The sequence below is a fragment of the Rattus rattus genome, chromosome 3 (assembly GCF_011064425.1).
Source record: "Rattus rattus isolate New Zealand chromosome 3, Rrattus_CSIRO_v1, whole genome shotgun sequence".
NCBI classification, from domain to species: domain Eukaryota; kingdom Metazoa; phylum Chordata; class Mammalia; order Rodentia; family Muridae; genus Rattus; species Rattus rattus.
The window spans coordinates 8,885,694-8,902,841 of NC_046156.1; the positions used below are offsets into that span (position 1 = coordinate 8,885,694).

At 44.6% G+C, this 17,148-nt stretch overlaps 1 protein-coding gene across 1 annotated transcript in view; it reads right to left on the reverse strand.

The window, feature by feature from the left end:
• The window catches only part of Pigk (phosphatidylinositol glycan anchor biosynthesis class K), an 82,472-nt gene that overhangs the window by 42,612 nt on the left and 22,712 nt on the right, over window positions 1–17,148 (reverse strand). Inside the window, exons 4-9 of the mRNA XM_032897133.1 lie at window positions 16,701–16,836; window positions 14,937–15,048; window positions 13,558–13,654; window positions 11,931–12,048; window positions 11,679–11,789; window positions 8,816–8,988 (exon numbers count right to left, since the gene is read on the reverse strand). Coding sequence (XP_032753024.1) covers window positions 8,816–8,988; window positions 11,679–11,789; window positions 11,931–12,048; window positions 13,558–13,654; window positions 14,937–15,048; window positions 16,701–16,836 — 747 coding nt within the window. The remainder of the gene's footprint in view (window positions 1–8,815; window positions 8,989–11,678; window positions 11,790–11,930; window positions 12,049–13,557; window positions 13,655–14,936; window positions 15,049–16,700; window positions 16,837–17,148) is intronic.

Below are 17,148 nucleotides of genomic sequence, written 5' to 3' on the forward strand. Positions count from 1 at the left end.
CTTAGGGTCTGTATGACATCTACCCTGGATCTTCTAGCTGTCATAGTCTTGTTGAGAAGTCTGGTGTAATTCTGATAGGTCTGCCTTTATATGTTATTTGACCTTTTTTCTCTTACTGCTTTTAATATTCTTTGTTTTCTGCATTTGGTGTTTTGATTATTATGTGACGAAAGGAGTTTCTTTTCTGGGCCAGTCTATTTGGAGGCTGGTTCTGTAGGCTTCTCACATGTTCATGGGCATCTCTTTCTTTAGGTTAGAGTTTTCTTTTATAATTTTGTTGAAGGTATTTACTGGCCCTTTAAGTTGGGAACCTTTGGTCTCTTCTATAACTATTGTCCTTGGGTTTGATCTTCTTATTGTTATCTGGATTTCCTGAATGTTTTGGGTTAGAAGCTTTTTGCATTTTGCATTTTGACTGTTTTTTTCAATGTTTTCAATGTATCCTCTGCACCCGATTCTCTTCTATCTCTTGTACTCTGTTGGTGATGCTTGTGTCTATGACTCCTGATCTTTTTTTATTAGGTTTTCTATCTCCAGGGTTGTCTCCCTTTGTGCTTTCTTTATTGTTTCTATTTCCATTTTTAGATCCTGGATGGTTTTGTTCAATTCACTCACCTGTTTCTTTTCCTGTAATCTTTAAGGGATTTTTGTGTTTCTTCCTTAAGGGTTTCTACTTGTTTACCTGTGTCCTCTTGTATTCCTTTAAGGGAATTATTTATGTCCTTCCTAAAGTCCTTTATCATCATCATGTTATTTTAAATTCAAATCTTGCTTTTCCAGTGTAATGTGGTATCCAGGACTTGCTGTGGTGGGAGAACTGGGTTCTGATGATGCCAGTAGCCTTGGTTTCTGTTGCTTATGTTCTTGCACTTGCCTCTGACCATCTGGTTACCTCTAGTGCTCTCTGCCCTTGCTGTCCCTGACTAAAGCCTGTCCCTCCTGTGATTCTGGTTGTGTCAGAACTCCTCAGAGCCCAACTGTCTCTATGATCCTGTGATTCTAGGATCCTGGGATCCTGAGATCCTGAGATTCTAGGTGTCAGAGCTTCGGGGAGTCAAGTTGCCTCTGGGATCCTGAACTCGTGGTGTGACCAAGCTTCTGAGATCCTGCTGTGTCAGAGCTCCTGAGAGTCAAGCTTTCTCAAAGTGTTGCAGGAGTTGGTGGGAAGCCAGAGCCCTGGATTTTCTCTTGGCACTGGTGCAAACTGGAAGGAACCCATGCCTCTAGCTGGGCAGGAGTTTATGTTTTCCTGGTTCCTGTGTGGGAGTTCCAGTTGTGCTGGGTGTTGGGAAAGATGTTGTGGCCTCAACTGTAATCTTGAGTGTGTCAGACCTCCAGTGCTTCTGGGTGTCTCCTGGGAGTTGAGCTTCCTCTGTGATCCTGTGATCCTGGGTGTTTCAGAGTACCTGGGATTTGGGCTCCTTCTCAGTGTTGTAAGAGTGGATGCAGATCTCTCCAAATCTGCTCCGGGTGCAGGCTCAGATCTGAAGGAACCCGAGACATCTGTTTCTGCATCCCTGAATCCCTGGGGACCCAGTTACTCTGGGTATTGGGGTAGATGTTGTGGCCCCTCCTGTGATCCTGGGTGTTCCAGAGCACCTGGGAATCAGGCTCTCTCTGGGTGTTGTAGGAGTGGGTACATAGCCAGGGCCCCAGGTCTGCTCCAGGTGCAGGTTCAGACTGAAGCAACCAGTCCCATTTTAAAGCATTCCATAATAATGTTCCTGAGATGAAACGTTAGCGAACTAGTCCTCATTTCATCAAGCTGAACAAAGTCCAATGTATCAGTGGCTATGCAAGAGCACCATGACCAAGGCGACTTACACAAAGGAGGGTTTATTAGGGCAAAGGGTCCCACAGGGACAAAAGTCTGTCAAGACCAAGAAATGTGGCAGAAAGTAGCAGGGCTGCTGTGAAGACTGCTGCCAAACAGACCTAGGGGCCAGAGGGTAACCCAGTCCCTTTCCTCTGCTACAATGCAGCTTATATTAAAATCCTTGCTCTTAATAGCTAAGAGGCTACAATAAGGAGCTAAAAGCTCTAAGCCACGACTTGGATAAAAGTAAAGTAAAGTCAGATATACGTATGAAGTCCTGAAGAGCTGTTCTGCTTGTTCCTTGTGTGCTGTGATAGAACTCAGGCACTGAGTACACTGGACCAGTTCAGCCACTGAGCCACAACCCCCAGACCAAAGTAGTTTTTATTTTTTGTGTATATATGTTGTGTGCATGTATATACACATATGTGTACACATGTGCACATGCATGGGGGTGTGCATGTGTGTACATCTGTGTGTTGTATATGTGTGTGCATCCCTTTGCACACAGGCAGAGGACAGAGGAGACCCTGAGTCTCCTGCTGTGTAAGTCTCTGCATATTCTCTTGAGACAGTCTCTCACTGAACCTGGAGCACAAGTTTTGGTTTTTTTGCTTTTCTGTTTGTTGTTCCTGTTAGGGTGGCTGACCAACAAGAAGCTAACAATCCCCCTATATCCAAACTCCACACCCACCAAGGGCTGGGGTACAGTTATGCTCAGTCGTGAGTGGCTTTTGCTGCGTCCTCTTGCTTGCACAGTGAGCACTTGCCCACTAAACCATCTCTTTCACTCCTAAAATAGTTTCCCAACATCATCTACAGAGGTAAGAATAAGACACATTAACAACAACTCCTGTCAGCTGGGGCAGCTTGTGGAATGGCTGATAAAAATGCACATGAAGCCACAGAGATAAAGAGGCTAACACACATTGCCCCCACACTGAAGGAAGAGTGAGCAGGACACAGGAGTGTTAAACTGTAAGTATCTCACTGCATGAGAGAGCACGACACAGGAGTGTTGAAGCATTAGACTGTAAGTAGCCCACTGCACGCATCCTCTTCAACCCTCATGCTACTCTAGAGGGGCAAAGGAATCATCGTTTCATAGATAAAATACCTAAGTTTAAAGAAGACTAAAGAACCTGTCTGAAGATGGAAAGCAAGTCACAATTCAATTAGATTAGATCAAAATGAGTCAAGTGCATTCTCGACATGACTTTCCTGCCATGCCATGCTGCCTCAGGTGGCTTCGAGCACCAGGACAGGAGATCTGGCAATCAACAGCCTGGGAAACACCTGAGAGCCTGTGGAAGGCTCACTGTGCTCTCAATGTGTAAACTGGGGTTATAGAGCAGTTTAGCAATAGTAATAGTAAGTCATTTTCACTGTTATTAATTATATCTTGTTCTTGCTTCACCTACAGAATGCATTCCTAGTGTTTATTTTATAAAGTGAAGCCTTTAATAATCCAATCTACTTTCCCCCATCATGTTAAAGATAGTTTATTAAGTAATAACTATTCAAACATTAAGTAATTAACAAACAAATTTGCAAACTAATGTATTAAAAGATACTAATGTATGGTAATTCCGAGGTATCCTATTGATTTAGCTTTCTTTCGAGTAATATTATATATTTCTTATGGCAAAAATATGTGTACACAGAGAAATTCCTAGCATTCTTTTCTGAACTGACAACTCATATCAAAAGTCTTTCTGTCTTCTGCAAGGTGGAGACAGGAGCACCACAGTTTATTTAAAGCTACAGCCTACCTGGACCTCCAGCATTTCGGAAAGATCTGTTACACGTGTACAAACATGAGCTAATGCTGCCATCTCCTGGTGCAAAGAACCCAGCTCCACCAAGGGGAGCCCCCAAACCTGAAACGATTAGCTGGCACTAACAACAGCAGGGCAGGTCATTAAGTAAGAGGAAGCAGCTGACAACGCTGTGATCCGCTCTCTCCAGGCAGCGCTCAGGCCAAGCACTCAGCTGCCTGTGAAGCTGACTCTTGCTTTATACTTTATGAACAAACACAGGTCGCAGGAATCAAGGCAGGAGACGCGAAGGGCCCAGGACCCTCTCTCAGGTTAGCAACTGGTGAAGGCGCAGGGTTTGAATCCAGGAACTGACTCAGAGTGGCTGTTACACTGTCAAGTTCCCCACAGCATGCAGGACAATTGTGATGCAAGCTTAACCGACTGGAATGAAGACGGCCATAATTAACAGACAATGCAGAGTGTCAGGGAGCAGAGACAAAGGTCTGAAAGGAGCCTTAGCCATCTTGTGATGGAATCAGACGTTCACCCTCCGAGCACCCCACAGACAGACAGTGATGTGTAAACAACACCATTTTCAGACTGAACATGATTTCAAATTCTAAGGCCTGTCATTTGTGGTTTTAAGAACAGTTTGCTGTGATGTATTTTGAAATGTCAATCAACATTAACTGGAGTCTAACTCTGGCGTGCATGGCATTGGCCACTCCACTTGAGCATGTTGAATTCCTCTGAAGAGGCACAGTAAGGCATGGGGCTGCACTCTTCACACACTGCCATCCCCCAAGTCCCAAAGCAATCCCACATGTGCTTCAGCATTCCAGAGGCAGCAAAAGAAACTACAAAAGAGTTTACAAAATGATCAGTGCATTCCGAATTTTGTTGATAAAATGGGTTGCTTCCTCAGTAGTTGTTTTATAAGTCAAATAACCACCCAGTTCCTCAAGTTCCATCTGAACAGAGTCTGAGGTGACTAGAGTGGCACACTGTCATGAGATCATAACCAGAAGGCCAAGCAAGGTGCCGAGGGTAAGAGGAATACGGCGATGCAAATCCATTAGCCACTCAGAAATACAACAGTATGCAGAAGTCAGGGACAAACCTCCTTGTGACTGCAACACCCCACTCCTCCTGTGCCTCAGGCTTCCCAGGCTCACCCACTTACTACAAGCAGGACTAGGGCAATGGAGTAACCACAGATTTCATAATGCTCAGGATGAATTTCAACCAATGCTCAGATGGCTTCATGAAATACACACCCTACCTCCTGAGTTTATTCCTAGTAAATAATACACATTCGCTGAAATGCTTGCAGGGACTTACAGGCACTGTAGTCCTCTTGTAAGCACTGAAATCAAGCTGTCAGTCTATCTGGTCAAAAGAGGCATCTGGCTGGAGTTTCTGATGGGGTTTGGTTCAGCATAGCATCAGCAGTCAATCTGATCCCCAAACAAGGGAACATTAAAAAAATAAATTATAAACGAACATGCCGAAGATAACTATTCAAATAATTGCTGGGATGTGTAAGCAGATTATACAACCCAATGTTGCTAGCCATTCTCCCCAAACTAATAGAGTCAAGCCAATCGCAATCAAAATCCCAATGGGCTCTCTTTAGAAAACTAACAAGCTGTCTAGGGCTCATGTCATACTCAACCCTAACCTCAAGTCCTACTCAAAAATTAACTGGAAGTGGACCAGGGGCTCAAGCATAAAATCTGAAACAATAAACTTCTAGAAGCCTCTGTGACTTCAGGTTAGGCAAAGAATGACTCCCAGAGGACAGTAAACATGGAGAAAGTTGGCCAACCAACTGTGAGCCTCTAAAATGAAAGGTAAGCCAAAGGCTGAAGAAAACAATTTGGGATCCACGTATCTGAAAAAGAACTTGTATCCAGAACATACAGAGACCTGCATCATTGAATGAGGGAACAAATCAATATTCTGAAAATGAGCAAAAGACTTTGAAAGCTCCTTTCCACGTATGGATGACCAGTAAATAAAATTACATGCAGTATCTTTCCCTGTTAAACATGCACATTAAAGCTGCCATGAGCTCCTACCCCTAAAATTCCTAGAGCCACTATGAGGGAGCGAGCACGGAGGTGCCATGAGTTCCTACCCCTAGAATTCCTAGAGCCACTCTGAGGGAGCGAGCACGGGGGCAGAGTGAGCGTTTGTGCTCTATGAAGGGACAGCTGCTTTGGAAACAGCTTACAAGGTCTCACGAAGGCAAGCCAGCACTGTCACACTCAGATATTGCTCATATTAAAAGAAATCCTAACATGTGTGTACACGTACTCATGGCATTTTTTTCTAAATTATTTCTAAAATCTGCAGTGGGGAGAAATGGCCTCAGTTAGTAAAGGGACAATTTGTAGGATGAGCAGCCAAAGTCTACTTCCGAGGCGCAAGGTGCTGCTGAGACACCAACACCAATGTAAACTACCCAAGGGGCAGAGGCCACATTCACAGAGCGCTGCAAGCCGTGCCCCGTGTACATGTTGGTCTACCCATGTACACAGCAAACCGTGGACGCAGGAAACAGGGCATCCAATTACACTGGTGAGAGTTTAGTCACAAAGTCCTTGGCAGGACAGACTGAAATGATTACTCAACTGTATATATTTGTCAGAATTCTGAAATGTACATTAAAAGGCATTCTATTTAATCCAAGTATCCTTTGTTTAAAGATATTTTTATTCTTTGAACGTTTCATACAATGTATCTTTTTGTTGTGTTGTTTTGTTTATTTTTTCGAGACAAGGTTTCTCTGTGGAGCTCTGGCTGTCCTGGAACCGACTCTGTAGACCAAGTTGCCCTTAAACTTAGAAATCCACCTGCCTCTACCTCCTAAATGTTGGGATAAATGGAACGTGCCACACTGCTCGACTACAATGTACCTTTTTAATGAAAAAATAAAGCTCTGATCAACATACTAATTGTCTGGAGGAATTAACCGAGTCAAGGAGCAATCTGTACTCTTCTGCTCACCAGGGCTTGCCTAAGTTCCAGAAAACACCTAAGAATTCTGTTTCCTACAGCTGCTTCAGTTGGTGTTACATACCAACAGTTTCATTCTACATGATTAAGATACTAAGTGCTAAGTTACTGCACAAAAATATAAAACAGCCCATCTGAACAAATATACTTCATTGTTTCCATTGCGTGAGAATGTTTTTTAAAATATAACTAGTATTTTTAGTAACACTGTATTAATACTGCTGGCCTAAGATCTGAAACAATAAATAACAGGTAACCAAAAATTACCTTCACAAAATGTGTTCTGTGATATGTATTTTTGGTGGATAACTTTTCTCTATATAAACTGTCATTCATATCTGCATGTGAACAGCACCTGCACACACGAGATAACACCTGTTCATACATGTGAACAGCACCTGAACACATGAGATAACACCTGTTCATACATGTAAAAGCTCCTAGATCAAGATAGAAATGAACTTCTCATGATGATTAAATGAAGGAATGAGCAATGCTTCTGAGAGCGATCTCGCCATGTTGCACAGGACATCTAATTCTTGAGTGCAGTCTTCCTAGATGAACCTTCAAACAGTCAGAGGGACACCAGGGCATAACACTACCTACTCACACTCTGTTTATACCAGTCATCATAGTATCACCAAGTAAATGGCAATTTCCTAAATAAAATGTATTTTCAAACACTAGAGGGCGCTCTGAGACAACAGGCCTTGGTGTGCAGCTGTAAAACTTAATTTTATTGATGAAGCTGAAAAATGCATGCCGAAAGGGACCGGATATAGATCTCTCCCCGGGAAAGGGAATAACATTTGAAATGTAAGTAAAGAAATACATCTAATTTAAAAGAACACTTAAAAAATTAAAAATGAATAAATCTAAAAAAACCTAAAAAAAAAACCAAAACTTAATTTTATTCTCAAATATAAACTGAGCAATTGTCAGCACTAAGAATTTTGCTTCCTGACAAATACATTTAAAAGACTAAAGAGTCAGAAACGCATTCTTCCAGAGTACACAGCAGACTACTCCCATGTCACTGCAGGCCTCCTCGGCCTCCCTATAATGCAGTTCAGTGTCTTGACAGGAGATAAGAACGAAAACCTAACAATGCCCTTGTCTCTAAGACACATTACATCAGTGTTCAGGCAGCTAAAGGGGAGTCAACAGCCTTTAGGCTTGAGATCAAGAGAAATTATAAAACTCATCTGTTAGGAGATGAATGGCTAAACGTACTAAATTACAGTTCGGTTTATTAAAGTACTAAAGTATAGTTTGGCAATTTTTCATAGGTAATTTTAAAGCTATTGTGGTTTTTCTCATTTTTTCTTTTCTATTATTTTTTGCATATTACTTTACATTCTGCTCATTGCCCCCATCCCAGTCACCCTCTCCCGAAATCCTCCCTGCCTGCTTCCCCTTCTCTGAGTGGGTGGGGCCCTCCCTGGGTAACCCCTACCCTGGCACATCAAGTCTCTGTGAGGCAGACAAGGCAGCCCAGCTAGAGGAACATATCCCACAGACAGGCGACAGCTTGGGAAACAAAGCTATTGTGTAAAAGGAGAAGACCTTGTTATTTCTAGCGCTCCTATCGGCTGCCTTCAGTTTCACAGGCCAACAGCCATAAGAAATTGGAAAAGAAAAGATAAAATAAAGTAAGGCTTTGAATTCTAAAACAAGAAATGAGATCATCCCTAGCTCTTCACAGGAAAGATTTTTCCTAGAATTTAATTTATTTCTGTTAATTGAGGACTGCAACTATAAACACTTGAAATAGCACATGCTGCCACTGGTGATCCAGCGAGGTGCTGGAGTTTGAGCAGCCCACGCTTCAGGCAGTGCTGAGGTAAAGATGCACTGCTACAGTGCCCACAGAAGTCCTGTCATCTAAACCGTGCTCTCATCTCACCAGGCATTTCCCTTTCAAAAGTAATTACTGAAAAAAACCTGAGCATTATAAATATCTCAAACCCCCAACTGCAGCCAATTCCCCTCAGTCTCTCTCACACATACACATGGACACCACTGCCCTACACAGCGACCTCTGGCTTGTGCCCTTTCCCCCCATCCCTAACCAATTACTAAAAGTCCCAACGGCAAAATAGGGTTGAATGGCAGACTGTTGTGGAGAGCTCAAGATGGCGAAGAAACAAAACTAGTTACAAACGCCACCGTCTGCCCTTAGAGCTGTCTCTAAAACTTCTACCCAAATAGAAACTACCTGCTGTCCACGACTTGTGAATCCCACTGCAAACTGATCGTCTCTGTCGTGATTTCCACCTTCCGCACGCTTCCGAAGAAATCGGTTATCAGGACCTTTTTAGGATCTCGCTGGAAAAGGTCAGTACGATGTCCAGGGGTAGACACACAGAGGCTTTTGGGACACACTTGAAACTGAAAATAATAACAAAACAGTAGGGACCATGACAAACACATACACAAGCACCTTTAAATCCAGTAAGTCTGCCAACCTATAGATACACACGGCTTCTAAAGACTAGCATCTTGTTCCTCTGTAGTGCCTGACATTCTAATAAAGCCACAGCTATGAGAAGGATGCTATAAGAAACCTGGCCAGAACCCCGTCAGAGGGGTTAACTCTGACATGACAGGCAGTAAGCAAAATGTGGTCCAATATGCAGAAAGGCCCAGAGACTCCAGGGAGGTCAAGTATGGCCGCCTACAGCATACCCCTTGCTGTTTCCGTGAAGCTATGTCCCACGTTACATGCCAATTAACTTACTTTAACCACTTTAATTAACCACAGTGGAAATGAACCAAAGTTACCTCCAAGACACCCAGATGAAAACCATGACTTCTGCACTCACAGATGTCAGAATAAAATCTGTGTTAATTTTCCTGTGACATTCAACAGTGAATTACCAAGGACAGAACATCCTCACTCACTGTGAAAAGCGGGAGTGTTTACTAATGTTCACACAGTGCCTCCCTGAAGAGGGCCTGAGGTGTAGACTCTAAACAGGAAACAGCTGTCACCGATGGCATGGTGCACGTTCAGGCGACCAGCTCTTCTAACTTTGCTCTATAGACCCCAGCACAGTCCTATGACTACAGTCCCTTTCAGCAAGCTTTACTCTGCATCTCTAGCCAATGGAAGACAATATGACTCAGAGGCATAGCAAACCGCTTTACCTATAAATACTTATTGATCATTTATAGATCAGTGTTTTTGTTCCTTTCGGGGTTAGGGGGTGTCCCTTAAACAGGATCTCTCTACATAGCCCTGGCTGTCCTGGATCTACTCTGTAACCAAGCTGATGTCAAACTCACGGAGATCTGCCTGCCTCCATCTCATTAGTCCTGGGATTAAGGGTGTGTGCCACCACGCCCAGCACTTATAGATTATTCTTATTGAAAGACACTAAAATAATCATCAATGCATTTTCCAATGCAAGCAAGAAACCAAGGTAAGATATTAGTAAGGCACGTGGATGGATGGGTGGATAGGTTCTATGATAGACACATGACAGATGATATTACTTCTCATAGAATTTCAATGTTTTAAATTCATTAGACATCAACAATGCACATTTTAAGCTTCTGAGGTGGCACGCCATGGACATCAACAGTGCACATTTTAAGCTTTTGCGGTGGCGTGCCATGCACTGCAAACACTGAGAACCGACGTAAACCAAGGCGCGGTAAGCCAGGGGATGCTGCGCTCTACTTGGGCTCAGAGTACATGTGGTCTCATTCCCCTGTGGACAAACGGCCACGGGAGCTGCTGTGCTGTGGGTGAGTACCTTTTCATCCCTCTCCAGTTCTGTAATAGCAGAAGGTCTGAGGGAAAAGCGTGTTTTCATAAGGGAGAAAAATAAGATGGTGCCTTTTTCTATTTAGAAATGAAATTAGCATTATAAAAAGTTTGTTTTAATATTCAAGTCCCTATCAGGAGTTAACAGGCATCAAAATACATAATCTTCAAATTGGTGCTAGCAAGCACTCCTACTGTAGTTGGCAGCCAACGGCAGGAGCTCTCGGAATTTGGCAGGACTCTTTCAATACTGAAAACCCACTCAAAATGGTTCTGCTCAATTGGATCCTAGTGCAGAGCTGCTGAGGTGGGGGGAAGGCAGAGCCATGCCTGGTCACTGGGTTCCTAACACCCAGGAAGGAACACACAGTGTCTGCCCCATGCGTCAGCCACAGTCAGCCACAGTGCGAGCAGCACACGGGCACTGAGAGGGTTGAGCAAGAGGACCCGACTGTTGCGTGAGGGTGAATGACCCAGTGCAAGCAGCCGCAAAGAGCGACGTCATCACATAACCACCGGCTGCAGCTTCTCGCTGTGCCAACTCAACAACAATCCCAAGCTTCTGTGAAGGGAATGGCACAATCGACAGGAGACGGGAGATTTTAATCCAATCCAAGTTATATCAGGAAATTATGGGCCACAAAATCTATGTAAGGTAAAGACTCGCTTCCAAGAGCTTCACATTAAATGACCAAGACTTCACTCAATGCCTGCGATCAGACTGTGGTAAATGTTAAAAAGGAGAAATTAAGTTCTACGGAAGCTCTGAAAAGGTAAAACACATCTCAAGAAAAGCTCAGGCGGCTTTCCTGGCAGAGTACCACCTGACAACGCACTCAGAATGTGCGGAACTTCAAAAGGTAAAGCAATCGTTTTAAACAAACACCTTGTAGGCGAGAGAAAAAAATATGAAATGACAGTCAAGTGCCTCAGGAACAGAAGTTGCCTGGGCTGAAGTTTGTGTCCCTGCGTGCTAAAGGACACACTGGGAAACAAGATGGCCCAGCAGGTACAGGCACATGCCACCAAACCTGACAACTGAGTTCCACCCGAGTGCACACGGCGGAAGGACAGAACCACGGACTCCTGCCAGCTGTCCTCCGGCCTCACATGCACACGCACAGCACACAAGCATGATTTTGAAGGTTTTTCCAAAGAAGGTATTTATAAAAAGGTGAATTAAAAGCAGTTTAAAAGGCCACATCATGATGCTAAGACAGCACCCATGGCGTCCTGGAAAGAACAGACCTCACGCACCCCATTACAGCCCGCATGCCCACGTGTTGTAATCAAGTCAACAGATACTTACAAGGTCATTCATGTTAGTTTGGCTAGCTGGATTAATCTCTTCCAAAAATTCCAAGACATAGAATGTGTACCTGTCCATAAGGTGGACGCCAATCGCGGGGTCGGGCTGGTGCTGTGAGGGTGAAGCAGAGTCAACGTCAGTAAGATCACCTTAAGGAATGGTTCAGTACACAGTGTCCTGGTTCAACGTCTAAGAGAGCACGCACGTCCATACAACCTATCACGTGGTTTGAGAACCAGGGGGAATACGTACCGACAGGGAATCCTCGCCCACTTGGCTACTCGCCAAGGCCATGATGTTAGGAGAGTAAAACCGCTCATACATGGACGCGCCCTGGCAAGTGTCGATAATGAACAGCAGCTCGTTGTAGCTGAAAGAGAAGTGACGGAGGCTGTGCGGTGGATCGTGCTGTAACTACGCCAACATTTCTCCAATAGTTCAAAAAGCTAAGTCTGAGCCGTCTCATTAGCTAAAAGTTGAAAGAAAAATCCTACACATGACAACATTCAAACAAGGAGCAGGGGTCCCCTCCTGAGGCAGCGGCCTCCTCCCAAGGCAGGGGTCCCCTCCCGAGCAGAGGCTGTCATTTGCTTTCCTTCTTCTCTTTGCCACGTGTCTCAGAACTCTGACAGACAGCCAAGAACCGCCTGGCACACAGGTTTTCTTGGACATGTCACACATACATGCAGAGATGTAACTTGTGAACACGGATGCGTGTATACATCCGCTGGTGCGCACATCTCACACATAAGCTATGTAACGTACAACTGGAAGGAAAGAACACAGAATCACAGGAATGAGGCGAGCACAGCTGACGCACTGGGACACACTGGGCGGGCACGGTGTCCAAGCCACTGCTGCCGTCAGGGACAACTTGCAGTGTCTGCTTTGACCAACAGTCCCATAGCCCATCAGAGGGAAAGCACAGTGGCTGACTAGCTTCATCCGTGGTGGCAGGAGCTTGTGACATACTCACACCTCTGTGGTTCAGAACCTGAAAGCTCTGGCGAGATCAAAATCCTGCCATGACACTCACAGTCCGCCCGAGTGCTGTTTCTGTTAGCTTGGCCACAGTCCCCAGGGCTCCCCGGCCTCTCATACAGCTGGGAACCACGTGTTGAAAATGAGCCTTAGGAAGACTCCCACCCCAACCCTCCCAGGCTCACGGCTCCGGCTTCCTGTCTCCCTTCTTCACCCTCCAAGCCAGCCACAAGCTGCGGCCACTAACAGGAGAATCGCTCGGGTCACTGTGTCTTCCTTACAACGGTGGGCTGTCCCTTCCAGAACTGCAGTCCCCCGAAGATGCTCGCACCAAAGAAGCTCACTGAGAGGCCTGGTCACTGCTGTGCTGTGCTGCTCCTGACTGAGGCAGTGACCTAGAACCTGGAGGTGTTGGCTAGAGAAGGCCCACGGTGCTCCAGGCAGACCTTAGTGAGCAACAGGCCGACAGCAGCGTGGGCAGGAAAGCCTGGCTCATCAGGTCACAGACGACACCAGGAACAGGACTTGAGATGTTCCTTCTGTATCCTGGCAAAGAATCTGGCTACACTTTGCCTATGCTCTGAAGCTCTAAGTGAGACTGAATTCAACCATGATGAACTAACTCAGTGGTGCACAGCCCTACCTTCAGCTGCTCAGGAAGCTGACGCAGGGATGTCCTGAGTTTAAGGGCAGCCTGCGCTGCACGGTGAGTCTCCCACCAGAAACGTTTCCCACAGGAACTGTTCATATTAGCTTATCTTGGAAAAAGAGGTCATTTGTTTGGGACTGGGTGTGCAGCCCAGGGCACAGCACCTGCCCAGTGTGCACAACCTCGGTCAGCCCTGACGCTGGGGGAGGAGAGAGGGGGAAGTTAAAGATGAAGTGAGGAGTCACTCACCGTCTTTTCTGCCACATCTGTTCAAACGCATCTGCAAGTTCTATGTTAGTGATTTCTTCAGAATCTTGGAATTTCAAAAAACCGTTTCCTCCGTGACCTTACAGAAAGCCAAAAAGACAACACTGATGTATTCCCTAATGCATATAGAAATGCACACAGTACAAATGCTGACATACATATTCCCTACGGCACACAGAACCACATACAGCACAAACGCATCCACGTAGAAACACTTAGAGTATTTGCTGGGATGCTTTAATAATGCTCCCTTAACGAAAATGTGGGCTAGAAAGCAGATTTAATTTTTCATTCCACTTAAAACAGAATGCATAAGAACAGTACATACGGAAGTGTTTTTCTATCATTCAGTTGCATAAATCCACTGGCCCTAGTAATATTCTGAAATTAATTTCACTCATAAAAACGTTTCACATTTTGGTGACAAAGAAGCTAAAACACTGACTGACTGGTCCCTGGTGCACTCTTCATTCAGTGTGGCTCTCAACTAGAAGCTGGCGGTTTTATCCCTGACCATTGAACACAGTCCATTAGCGGGTCAGGGGTGGGTGGTGATATGAAACAGCCAGTGTGTGGACTCAGACCCTAGCTGTGCCACTTACAAGCTGTGCTATTTTAGGTAAATCACTTAATCTCTGCCTCATTCTCCTCAGCCATAAAGTGAGAGCACGGCCGGCTCGCATAGCCCCTGTGCAGATTAGAACAGTGAGGGAGGGAGAAGCCTATTCTAGTGACTTGAGAGGTTGGTGACTAAGCCTTTGTGAGGAAAAGTGTATTTCTCCTTCTCGTGAGATACCCTGCAGCAAGGCACACGAGTCAGGCAAAGCACACCAGACGTCAGCTACCACACACACCAGGCCAAGTGCATGACCATCCATGGCGGCTCTGGGTATGAATACCAAATACACCAGGCTGCCTAAGGATGAAACGCATTGGCAGAGGCAGTAATCCGAGACAGTTCACGGTGTACAGAAAGCCTCAAAAATAGCGGCTTTATCATTTTATTATCATAATTATCAGCTATTCCACTGGGTTGCAGACTCTGTATTAGAACTGCTGGGATTTCCTTCATGTCTAGAGTTATTTCTAAAGAATGGCAACAAAGCAAGAAAATAAAATGTAAAATCTGTGAATCCTGCAGTTTAGTACGTTACCTGAAACTAACCTACAAATTGTACCATCCAGGAAATAGGCCCACCATACAGCTTCACAAACCTCACCCTGGACCAAAACAAAGACACCAGGCCACTGCACAGCACAGTACTTTAACCAAAGGCCACTCTTACTTTAGCGTGTGTTCACCACTTCCCATCTGATCATGTTTCAGTATAATCTACTAGGAACTCTAAACTCTGGAGTACCTGTCATATAAATGAGGATATTGCTTCTGTCGTCGGAGAGAAGACGCTTTGAACGAGGGGTGCTGGGTGGAACCCTCCCAGTTAATACCCGTAAAAAGTTCTCCACGGTCACCTAAAAGAAATTATTTTTTTAAAAAAGAGCAATCAGACAAACTCTGATGAACCTGAAGATATGAAAAATATTCCTATGTATAGATTACTCAGTGTAGATTGAAAATAAAAGTGAAAACAAATCACAGTCAATCGAGACTGGATTAACTAAGGCTGAGCAGCCCCTCTGCACGCCTCCGCCTGGTGCTGGGTGTGTGGCCCCGTGTGGGGGTGGGGAGAAGACTGGGGCTAGAGAAGGGAACGTCAAGGCCAGACTGGGCTACACAGAAAGACACAATGGAAAGAAAAGCCTTAGAACTAAACACTAACAAGGAAAAGCTACGTTGGAGCAAAATAATTTAATTCTCAATTTAGAATTTTAAATACTATGTGTTAAAAATTGATCCAAGTTTACTGACTTATTTATACAAGCAACTCTCTCAGAGGACACCCAATACAAACACTTGTAAAGGACACCATACAGCTAATTTGTGGCACTACTCAGTCAATGTCGGGCTGGCCACACAGGAGGACATGGCACCTGGACGCACTGTCCCACTTAGATTTCTATCCGCTTATCCTCAACTTACAAAGCACATTTTACACAGATCTGCCCTGTTTGAAGTTTCTAGGCCTCTGGGATTCTTTGAAGGTGTATTTAAAGTTGTAGGGGAAAATACTAATTTAAAGTTAACAGTTGAGTCATATATCATCCATCATTTAAAAGTTAATTTAAAAAGAAATATCCATTCAGCTTTTCAATGTGTTTTTTCTTTAGACCGTGAGTGGGAAGCATGGATGGACATACATGCACAAGCTGTTTACATACATGCATATACATACGTACGTAGCTGTTCAGAGCTCAGCAGAATGCTGAGGGTTTTAATAGGATCTCTTACTGGCTAACAAGGGAGTGTTTCTACATTTTCAAGTGACCAAAGGAGTCGAGCATCCATTCACATCAGTCTGCAGCTGTACCCTGAGTTCTCGCTAGCCTAAGACACACAGGAACAGGATGAGTCCTTAAAGGGGCTCACAGCCGGAGACAGGCACGCTCTGACAACTGTCGTGAGAGCTCTGCAGACAGGAGACAGTCTCCCACTCTCAGGGGGCCCAGTGAAAAGGAAGTGGTATCTAAGATGGCTTCAGAACCTAAGCAGGGTTGAACTGAAAAACTAAGTTTTTAAGGAAGAAGAGAGGGTATAATGCCACTCTTAGTATGCAAGTCACTTTTAACGGGGTGACTAGACAATGGTGGAGCTTATTTACCCTTCACCCCACAGCACAAACTGTCATCTACGAAGTAATGCCTGAGAACCATGAAATAGAGTTAAAAAAAAAAAAAAAAAGTCACAAGAGTCTCGTAATGCTTCTCTAAGTTTACAATCTTGTGTTCGGTTATGTTCATAGCTATTCTGGGGCACATAAGGCCCACGGGGCAGACTGTCCTTGTTTTTCCACAACTAATATGCCAAATGAAAATACTGAAGCTCAGACTGTAGATCAAGTATGAAAACCCAACCTCTCCTGTTACAGTCAACACAACTGTCCTAGCCAACTTTATGCATTCAGAGTTGGGAACTCCAAAAGCTGACTAGATCCCACAGGAGCTCAACATCAACTAACTGGAGTTTAAAGATGGCCGCCACACTTCCGAAGCTTCTGACGACGAACCTCATAGCTTCTGTAGTCCACTTCCACGTCGTCCCCATACACATTGAGCTCCATGTTCTTGTGGCTGAACACTGTGGCTGGCTTGGGGTTCCGAGCATTGCACGCCATGTCATCAGCAAGCATAAGGACAATGTGACTGGCAAAAGAATTGTGAAAACTAATCTTTACATAAAGCCCCAAGGTCAACAGATATGGCTCATGCATAAGAAGTAGAAATTCTAGTCAACTTTTCCCTCATTAAAAATAACTGAATTTTCACTGAGGCAGCAGAGCCTTACCTGACTCTCGCGTTATAAAATGCATTAGGAGGGTAAACTCAAAGCACAGAACAGGCATTCTGACATGGACTTACCCACAGAACCTGGTGTATGTTAACATTTTCCATGGAACAAAGGGAAGCTAAAGGAGCTATAGCAGACAAACATTTTAACTTTCCAGAATATCTAAC